The sequence below is a fragment of the Setaria italica genome, chromosome VIII (genome assembly GCF_000263155.2).
Source record: "Setaria italica strain Yugu1 chromosome VIII, Setaria_italica_v2.0, whole genome shotgun sequence".
Taxonomy (NCBI): Eukaryota; Viridiplantae; Streptophyta; class Magnoliopsida; order Poales; family Poaceae; genus Setaria; species Setaria italica.
In genome coordinates, this window is record NC_028457.1 from 31,564,355 (window position 1) to 31,575,150 (window position 10,796).

Genomic DNA, 10,796 nt, shown 5'->3' on the forward strand with positions numbered 1-10,796 from the left:
GCCATTTGGTGTTACTAGGTAACGTTGTCACTCGGCCAGTTCAACAGCAATCACGTGCCACTTCACCCGCACTACATCCTACGACGTCACCGAGCACCTGGTCAGCCGAATCGCGTGGCACATAATCTGGCACGTCACTGGTCGGCTGTAGGAGGAGGCGCCTAGGCCAGCCCTGCAACCGCCGGAAAGTTGGTGGACTTCCCCAGCGCGGAGATTTTTCGGGCGGAGGTGCGGAAGGCGGGACAGCTGGCAGAGCGGCGGGCAGGGCGGCGGGCGGAGGTGCGGCGCGCGGGCGGAATGAAATCTTGGCCGAAATGAATCGACGGACGGAGCTAAGTGTTGGATAACTTCGAATCTTTGCCGAGTGCCCGCGATCTGGCACTCGGCAAAGAGTAGTTTTAACTGCCGCCCAAAAATCACGCGCCGGGCACGTACTTTGCCGAGTGCCAGATCTAGGGCACTCGGCAAAGTTGTAGTGTTTGCCGAGTGCCCAGATCGGGGGCACTCGGCAAAGTTAAGTTAGATTTTTTTTATTTGAACCGCGGCCTAGGCAATGGGCCCGTGCATCTAGTTTGCCGAGTGCCTCTTTCTATACACTCGGCAATATATTATCTTTGCCGAGTGTTTTTTCTAGACACTCGGCAAAGTGTGCATGCAATGACGTATTTTACTGAACTTTTTCTAATATACTTGCGCAAAATCATGTCAACGTCACTCAACAATGGTTAAATTATTTTTCTACTGATAATGTTCTATTATTTCATGCAGTTATAGCGCAAATTGCATTTATATCTACTAAAAATATGTAATTGCATTTAATCAATAAAAAATAGTAAACGCATCCGAAAAATTTCCAAATTTTGACACGAACCAATCTGTGTTGTATGTTGCCTATAAAAAAGATTTGAAGCCAAACCTTAACTCAAGTGTCACTTGGACTACAAATCTTATTGTGTCCTCTCTAACTTCTATGAATCCTTCCAGGAGATGAGTCGGCTTCTAAGCATCATATGCCAGAAATTGGGCGAAACCTTCTCAATTTTTTACCACAGCCTCCACACATAATATCATGACATCTTGACAAATCTTGTAATTTTCAGATTTCGTTTGCTTTTTTTAGAATTTAACAACCATTCAACCACACGTTCGTGGTCGTGTTTTTTGAAAACAATGTTCAAAATTTCTTTTCATTTCCTGGTTGAGACCTCAATCCGGACTCCATAATATGGATATAATTTTTCCACTACTTATAATCCATCATTTCATGTACCTGCAGTTAAAATCTGACATGAATAAAAAAATTCCTATTAATGCAATCATTTCATTAAAAATAGCAAACATACCACAAAATATACCAAATTTTATTATGGATTACAACATCTCCTACGTGAGTAGAAAAAGTGTGGAGGGCAGGGGACGAATTTTTTTTTTTTCGTTCGCCGAGTGCAAAACGAAACACTCGGCGAAGTCTTGTGTTTGCCGAGTGCCCAGGGTTAGACACTCGGCGAACTAATATGTTTGCCGAGTGTCTTGCATTGGCACTCGGCGAACTTCTTGCTTTGCCGAGTGTCTTGCAGTGGCACTCGGCGAACTTCTTGCTTTGCCGAGTGTAGGCGGGCGGCACTCGGCGAACGCCCTCTTTACCGAGTGTCGGCTTCCAACACTCGGCAAAGGACTAACGGCCGGCCCAGTCCGGTGACGGACGGTGCACGTGCGATGCACGCGCCGTTTTTTTACCGAGTGTCGGAGCTTTGCCGAGTGTCTATGAGCGGTTTGCCGAGTGTCGTATTTATGGCACTCGGCAAAAGACCTTATTGCCGAGTGTAATGTGTTTGCCGAGTGCCCCATTGAATACACTCGGCAAATAGGCTTTTTGCCGAGTGCCCGAAAGAAAGCACTCTGCAAAATTTTTACACTTGGCGAATTTACTGTTTCTGGTAGTGCTGAGCTAACAAGTGATAAAACTCATTCGAGAGGTGCAATGCATCCATGCTTGCCTTCACAATACATCCATGCCATGACTCGTTTACTGAAGAACTGACCCTACGCAAACTGAAGGATTTGAAGAAAATGCTCAAGGAAGTGTTAGATTAAACTTGAATCATCATATATATAACAGTGCATGGTATCTGAAAGTAGGATCTTGGACAAGCATCAATCTGTGCTTAATATCATTTATAGGTAAATATATAATGCGCACAGAAAGCATGCCACTGACAATAAGAGAACATTGCACCCAACTTTCATATGTTACTCATCATATCCAGTCCAGGGAAACAAAATACACATGGTTGTTCTAGAAGATGGAGCTATAGTAAGGTAGGCATCATACTATTCAGAATTTCATATAGGGCAAAAGGCTTGCCCCAAACAGCCAGCAAGATCAGAATTAACCTGCAGCAGATCATTCGGAAGGACAGAACCACACTGGGATGTCGAGGTGGACCTCTGGTGCGCCTGAATTGGTTGGAGAAAACTCGACAGCTAAAGGCCTGATCGTACCATCTGTAATGTTGCACACGAATGCATCAAACAAACGGTTCTTGTAACTGAATACTCCATCATATCCATCAGCGAAGTAGATAAGGTCACCTTGAACTCCAACATGCAAACCAGCAGAAAAGGACTTGCAACCGCGGTTGTCAACAAAAATACAGTCCCCATCAAAGCTGTGGATCTCAGTGACACGGCTTGTGCTGATGTCAAGAGCAAACACCTCAACTTTAACAATTTCTGGTTCGATTTTGCGAGCATCGAAGTTTCTAATGATTAATAGCAGCTTTCCACGCCAAACAACCATTTGGAACCTCAATGAATAATTGTGCTTGGATCGGAGAAGTAGATAATCACATGACTAGAAACACAAGACACATTGACTCCATGCTCATCCTCCCCGAGTTCAAAAGCATGGACATATGGCATGTACTTCCAGATCATGTACAGCTTCCCATGATAGAAGGCAAGATCACTGCCCCAAGCAATGCAATCACCGCGGCAAACGTACCATGACGTCATCCCAGCTTGCCAGAGAGCAAGTCTGCGTGCGGACATCGTGTATTGGAAGATAGCAGCCACAATGCACTTGGACCCGGAATTAGGTGTAGCAGATAGCACCGCATTGTTGCAGAGTAACATTCCATACTTCTTATCATTGGCGGTATGAACAAACCCAGAATCATTGTCATTGATCGAAGAATTGCAATTGGCCTTCAAGCGTGGTAGATGGATCACCTCATCGGAGAAGGCGTTCACCAAGAGGCACTCGCCGTTGCCATGGCTAACAAACTCACTGGCCCTCACGGCTGCAAGCCAGCAGCCAGACGAGCCCACGCAACGGACGTCATCTCCCGCCGCGTCCGCGGGCATCCCGGCGCCGCGGGGCCGTCATCGCGCCCCGGGAGCTCAGGCACGAGAACCTGAACTTGGGGAGCACCAGCACCAGCAGCGGCGGGGGCAGGCAGTGGCCGCGCGCGGCGGCGCGCCAGTGGCGGCTCACGGACCGCACGGCGGCGCGGTCGGCGGCGCAGGGGAGGAAGTTGAGCACCACGCCCAGGATGTCCGTATGGACGCTCGCCCACGTCGACGCCTGCGGCGGCGGCGGCGGCGGCTCGCGCCCCATGTCGAATCTTGGCCTCTTCTGGTTCTGGGGCGTTCCGTCGAACACATCGCCAGCGAACAAAAAGACCCGGCATTGCTGGAAACCACAACCATACTCAAAAGGGTACGCTGTAGACGATGAGAGGCAGGACTCACCGCCGGCGTTGTCGGCGCCGGAATCCATGGAGGCCATCTACCCAAGCAATCTGCGCCAAAGCCTGTTCTCAAATCTCTCAACTTCTCGCATCGATACGAACTGACGGATTAGATTTTGTTTGAAGTATCACATGTTGTTTGTGGGCTTGGGTTGGGCCGGATCTGGTAATCTGGCCCGTCACGGTAAGTTATGAACTCAGGGCTCTGTTCAGTCATCTCTTACATCCAGGATCCATCACAATGTTCAACGTTGATGTATCAGTACAGACAAAAGCTTAGAAATTTACAAGGAGTAAACCTTCTTCTACTCTGTCATAAACGATTAGTTGTTCCACGACAATGTATAAAATCGTCTGGATTGTGTATGTTTTATGACGAAAAAATTCCTGTTCGTCAGTGTCATCTCAAATTAGTGACGAAAATACTTGAATCGTCACAAAAATGACAACTATTCTGTGACATTCTTGACGTCCGTCACAGCGATTTTCGTCATTGATAGTCATATTTCATTGTAGCGTTGGCTGGACAGTTTGCAACAATTGCATCTTTCTATTTTTTTAAAAAAAAAGAGAGAGAGACTGCTTTTCATATATAAAGGGCAAAACACCCCCCCTCCGTCTTCATTAATCTAAAGAAGTCTAAGTACTCTTCTTTCCCCTTCTCCTGTACAACTTGCCTAAAATATTTATTCGTTTCTACGTACTTTTATTCATTTTGAAGGCCCTAATTATCTTTATATGAGTAATAAAAAAACAATCTAGCCCTTTCCGACGTCTCTCGCCTTAAAAAGAGTTGGCTGGCAATAACTTAGCAGCAAATTAAAAGGGCCTCATTGTACCGATGATATGCACAAATGCAATACTTAATCTTTCAGAGTTCAGGCTGTTCTAAATTTAAAATACACGAGTTAAACATCTTTCTTCTTTAAATACTCATATCTCTGTCTCTTGAGATGAGGAGTGTAACTACTGAGGCTCAAGTTGAAGTAAACTGATATGTACTGCTCTTTCTTTTTTTCCTCTGCATGCTTGTGAGTACATCAACTGTTCCTTGCGTCAAAAAGCGTTTTTTTAAAAAAATTAAAAATCATGGATAAAACATGAAATTCAAGAGCTCTTTATTCTTTGTAGTTAATATCACACAATGAGTATCTGATTGATAAAAACAGGTATATCTATCTGAAGAAGAGGAGCAGGAAGTGCAGGATTGCAGGCGCGGCTGAATAATGTTTGAATAGAATGTTAGTGGGCCTAATGGTTATGAGGCCGTAGGTGTGAGTTGGGCCTACTAGCCCAAGTCGAGGTCAGCGCTGCCCAGCGCGTGTAACTGAATCGTTAACTGAAACTCTGAACTTCCATTCCCCCCTGTTCTCCTGTTCTGCTGCTGTTCTTCCGTCCCCAATCTATCTGCAATTTCCCTACCACTTCCTCTATCTCTAAGGGAGGACTGTGACAAAGCATTCCAGATTCACAGTACAAGCAATTTACTAACACATTTTGGGCAGCTATGATTTAAGAACTACTCCCTCCGTTCCAAATTGTAGGTCGTTTTGGCTTTTAGGTGCATATAAACATCTATGCACTTAGAAAAGCTAAAACCACCTGCAATTTGGAACGGATGGAGTAAGAGATAAGCAGACAGCATGCCTCTAACGGTAGCAGAATATTTTACCATGCTCCATATGAATCCAGTCAAAAAGGGGAAAGGGACCACAGCAGCTCCAGAAGGTAAAACAGAGAAAATAAGAGGGAACAAACAGCATGAGATGTGCCAATTAAAAACTTGCATGTAGACCATTTGAGGCATATACAACTGCAGAAAACAATTTCTGCCGATGATCTCCCTTGTTCCCCAATTAAGCTCCCTCACTATATGGATTATGGACAGGGATTTGGGAACGGAACACACATGACTCTCCAACAGATTGAGTTACAAAACATCATGCATCACAGCACACAGAACCTTTGAGAGCAAACCGCAGCACCTGACCTGACCACCCATTAGAACAGATTTGCTCCTGAAGCACATCATTCTTTAGGAAACAACCACACCGGGAAACCGAGGTTGCGCTCCGATGCATGAGTGACGCAAGGTAATGGCTTAAAAATGGGCCCTGTCCTACCATCTCTCATGCTGTACACAAATGCATCGTGAGGGTTGTAATGATCAGGACCGAAGTAGATAAGGTCACCTTCAACTCCACCGTGCTGACCAGCAGGAAAGGACTTGCAGCCGCCTGAGCCAATGAAGATGCAGTCGCTGCCGAAGCTGTGGATCTCAGTGAGTACAGATGGGTTCGTGCTCAAGTCCATCACGAACACTTTGACCTTAACTCTGTGCCTGGCTTGGTAACCACCATAGTATCTGATGATCAGTAACAGTCTTCCATGCCACTCCACCATGTTGCAGCTCAGTTCATGGGTGGACCCAAGAGTGGTAGGGAGGAGCTTTTCGATGAAACAATCCTTCATGCGAGAGATGGTGACACCATGCTCATCATCACCGAGCTCAAAGGCGAAGAGGCACGGCGTGAACTTCCAGAGCATGTATAGCTTCCCTTGGTAGAAGGCGATATCGATGTGCCCCGCGAACAGAGCGTGATGGCAAACGCGCCATGACCTCATCCCGGGTCTCCAGAGCGCCAGTTCAGGCCTGGACCAGCGGATCATGAAGGCAACCGCAATCCAGTCGGGTGCCGACTCAGGCGAAGCGGAGAGCGCCACTTTGCGCAGCGAGCAGTCGTAGGTGCCCAGGTGCGGTAGACGGCGCACCTCGTGGGAGAAGGCGTTCACAATGAAGCACTCGCCGCCGGCCTGCCCGGCGCCCACGACCCACGCGTCAGAGGACCCCACGCAGCAGGCGTTGCCGGCGTCCAGCCCCGGTGGCATCCAGGCGCGCCGCGCGGCCGACAGCACGCCGCCGGGGGTCAGGCTCGCGAACCTGAACCTGGGGAGCACCAGCAGCGGCAGCGGCGGGGCCACGCCGCGGCCGCGCGCGGCGTCGCGCCACTGGCGGCACACGGCACGCACCCTGGCGCGGTCGGCGAGGCAGGGGAGGAAGCGGAGCACGACGCCCAGGGCGTCCGCGTGGAGGCCCGCCCACGACGACTCCGGCGGGTCCTCGGCGCCCGCGTCAATCCTCGCCCTCTTCTCTTGGGGCATTTCGTCGAACATCTCGCCTGCACGGGACATCCGGCGGTCAGCCGCTGAACCGTGGCAATCTAAAAGCAGCGGCCACGGGGTACGCGACACGGGGAGGAGGTACTCACCGACGGCGGTGCCGGCGCCGGAATCCATCGCCGCCGGAGAACCAGCGCCGTGGGCCTCTTTATCTGACGGATCCGAACATCCGAGAAAGCTGAGTCAAATCAGCAGCAGTAAGAATCGAGCAGGTTAATTTTTTAAAAAAAAATCGATGGGCGACAAAGTAGCTTATGAATTCGGACCTGAGATTGATTGAATCGACGATTGCTTCCTCAGATTGAGATCATCTTGTTATTCTGATTCAAAAGGGCGAAACGGTTTTGATTGTGCAAAAATTGCAGATGCTGAAGGCACCGCTTGCTAGAGTACAGTGAAGGGCCCGAGCTGGATGGTACCTTGCCTCCCAAAAAATGGTTTGTTTCCTTTCAAAGAATCACCAAAAGAAATGAAAAAAAAGACTAGGGTCAGGAGATTTAAGGTTTCAAGAACATAGTTACATAGATCTAGGGTTTGGTGGTGGAAATTTACCTCAAATGGTGGATCTAAATCGATGGGTGGTGAGACTAGTCAGATGGTGAGGGGAAGACGATACAGTAGGGTGTCTCCTACTGCACTGATGGAGGATCGATGGTGATAAAAATCATTAGAGGCGACATCTTGTAGTGCTTTGTGCCGACGGTGATTGAGGGTAGTAGTGGCGGCACCAAGACTAATAAAAGGGCGGCGGAGGCAAGGCAAGAACTCGACAGTGAGGGACGAGGAAGGAAGTATTCTTGGATGGGGAGGAAGAGTGCCTAGAACGCAGAACCTTTTGGTGGGAGCAATGGAGGCACGATCGATCTCGGACGAGAGAAGAAATGAGGAATGGTGGGCGAGATTAATTAGGTTGGGGGGCGAGCGGTGGCGGTGCAGTCGGGGCTCGAAAGGGAGAAGAAACGTGAAAGGGGTAGGTGGGGATTAATTATGTTGGAAGTGAGTGGTGGCGGGTGGGAGAAAAAATAAGAAAAGATACGTGTGGATTAATTAGACTGGGTGAACGGTGACGGTATAGTCGGTACGGACATGAGGTGGAAAAGAAATGAAAATGGGTGGATGTTAATTATTAGGTTATATAAATATATCTCAATCTAGAGGATTGGATATAAGTACCAAATAGTGTCGGTCCTGAGATTGCAGGGCTAGGACAAAAACTAAAAATACGGACCTCTTAGTAGTAGTAACAAAAACAACAAATCTATATATAAAATGTTACCAATAAAGACATTGGGCTTAAATCAAATGAAATGTTCACATCTATCAAACAATAATATTACTCTCATCCAATAATTTGTTCTGCGTGTTTTCTCTACTTACTTTTCTCAGTACTTCTGGAAGCATATATTGTAGTTTTACAAAAGAAATATTTCATGGATTACAAAATTAAAGAAACTTTTCTCAGTACTTCTGGAATCGATGCCTTACTTCGAATTTGAATGTCCTTCCCAGGATTCAAAAATTGCAAGTATGCCTATATATAATAGGTAGCGCAATGTGCAACTAACATGCTCAGCTTCCCTGGTCTCGTTCCTCATGTCCCACCACAGCCACCAAAACGCAGCAATCAGCTGTGTTTTTCAAATGGTAATTGCCACAAGCATGACATCACCTCGTTGGCCATGGCACATTACATCTACTAGAGTAGTCCACCTTATATTACCTCCAACTCAAGTCTCCAACATTGTCTATTTGTGTTCAACTCCTTGCATTGAGAAATTGATCCTGCTTGTGGGAGCACTACTAGATTCCAGATATAGACCCTTCAACCTTTCATCCTTGTTTGCATCGACGGATAATATGCCGATTTCACTGAAAAGATACCTTTGTGATCATAGTGGCATGCTGGGAAATATTTAAAACCCTCCCTAAGCACAATATCAGGCGCACCGTCGGCGGTCAAGCACGAGAGCCTGAGCTTGGGGAGCGCCAGCACGGGCAGCGGCGGTGGCAGGCGCGTGGTGGCCAATGGTGCGGCGCCAGTGGCCCGCTCACCGGCACGGTCAGCGTGGCAGGGCAGAAACCGGGGCACAGCACGACACCAAGGATATCCAGAGGAACGCCCGCCCACCACGACGACGCCGGCGCCGGCTCGCGCCCCGCGTTGGGCCTTGATCTGTTAAGGGGCCTTTCGTCGAACGCCTCGCGTGCGCGGACTGTTGACAATAATCCTTGCCTGCGTAATACTAGTGATTTACTTTCCTTAGATTACTAGCTATGTTTAGGAAAATTAGATGTAGTGTAATCGGCCCGATTGGAGGCCATTTCTTCTTGCCATGTAATTGTCCATTTAAGCAAAGGAATAGACACAGGAAAGCTGCCAATTCAGTAGCACCAAAATAAGATCGTGTCCAGAGTGTTCGCGTGAGTATTCTTGGGCTTGTGTGTTTGGCCGTGATCCTGCCGGCAACGTGTGCGTTGCCTCTCCGGCGAGGTTCTAACAAGTGGCATCAAGAGCCATTAATACCTACCTGGGACCATGGGAGACTCGAAGAAGGTCGCCGACGGCACCTCGAAGGACGGCGCCGTGATTCATCGGGTGATTCGTAAGGTGAGCAGCGGGAGTAGCTACCCCGTCCTCACCAAGACCAATTATTCAGAGTGGGCACTCCTAATGGAGGTCAAGCTAAAGGCAAGAGCCCTTTGGAGCATGATCAAGGAGGGCGGCGCTGACCTGCAAGAAGAGATGATGGCGCTCGACGCCTTGTGCGGCGCGGTGCCACTAGAAATGGTGTCGACGATTGCCAAGAAAGCTATGGCGAAGGAGGCCTGGAGCACGATCGCAACCATGAGGGTTGGCGACGATCGCGTGAAGAAGTCGACGGCGCAGCATCTGCGCCGGAAGTTCAATCTCGCCACGTTCAAAGACGGTGAGTCTATAGAGGACTATGCGCTGCACCTTAACAACATGGCGGCGCATCTCGCCGCACTGGATGAAGAATTGAAGGATGCTGATATCGTCGCGAAGATGCTCCGCAGCCTCCCACCCCGTTTCAAGCAGATCACGATCGCCATTAAGACACTCCTCGATGTGTCGACGATGTCGGTCGCCGATCTGACGGACAGGCTGAAGGAGGTGGAGGAGGCATTCGAGGAAGTGCCGGCGTCGTTGCAGCACGAAGGAAAGCTATACCTCACGGAGGAGGAATGAGACACACGGCGGAAGAAGCGCGAGGCGGAGAACCACTCCGGCGGCAGCGCTAGAGGTGGTGGCGGCAGCATGAATAGAGGAGGAGGAAGACGCTGGCGCAGTCGTGGGCGTGGTGGCTCGGGTGGGCCGTCAAACTCAGGCCGGCCCACTGGCGATGAATGCAGGCGCTGCGGGAAAATAGGCCATTGGGCCCGTGAGTGCAGGTCGAAGCCCTGAAGAGAGAGGCTCACGTCGTCCAAGAAGACGAGGAGGCCTCACTTCTACTCGTGAAGTTGTCCCCAACTCTGACCTCAACACCGCCACCGCAATCCACCAGCACACCGCCGGCTGGGTCGCCGGCGCCTCCCCCATCGACGGCCACTCTACTTCCTAGGGTCAATCCGGCGTTGCAAGGAGCCGGCTAGAAGCATGGCGGCGACGGATCTGGGGTGGCGGCGTCGGGATCGCGCACCCAGATCGAGATCAGAGAGGAGAAGGTGTTTGCTCACCTTGGGGAAGAGAAGGAGCGGGAGGCGGAAACGTGGGTCCTGGACACCGACGCCACCAACCACATGTCCGGATCTAGAGCCACCTTCTCAAAGTTGGACACGGCGGTGCTCGGCACCATGCGGTTCGGTGACAACTCGGTGGCGTAGATCGAGGGTCGGGGCACCATC

At 49.5% G+C, this 10,796-nt stretch overlaps 1 protein-coding gene across 1 annotated transcript; it reads right to left on the minus strand.

Annotated features, from left to right (window-relative positions):
• Positions 1–5,521: 5,521 nt before the first annotated feature.
• On the minus strand, positions 5,522–7,339 carry LOC106804478. Its single transcript, XM_014805649.2, has 3 exons — positions 7,199–7,339; positions 7,022–7,110; positions 5,522–6,931 (listed from the first exon to the last, which is right to left on the minus strand). The coding sequence occupies exons 2-3, from the start codon at positions 7,047–7,049 to the stop codon at positions 5,781–5,783; spliced, it is 1,179 nt and encodes a 392-aa protein (XP_014661135.2). The 5' UTR covers positions 7,050–7,110; positions 7,199–7,339; the 3' UTR covers positions 5,522–5,780.
• Positions 7,340–10,796: the final 3,457 nt, after the last annotated feature.

What these genes read in the sequence shown, in the direction of transcription:
- LOC106804478 (XM_014805649.2), bottom strand. Translation starts at nt 7,049, where the DNA reads ATGGATTCCGGCGCCGGCACCGCCGTCG. An exon ending in CGGCGCCGGCACCGCCGTCG is followed by an intron (nt 6,932 to 7,021) that starts GTGAGTACCTCC and finishes TGTCCCGTGCAG; the next exon opens with GCGAGATGTTCGACGAAATG.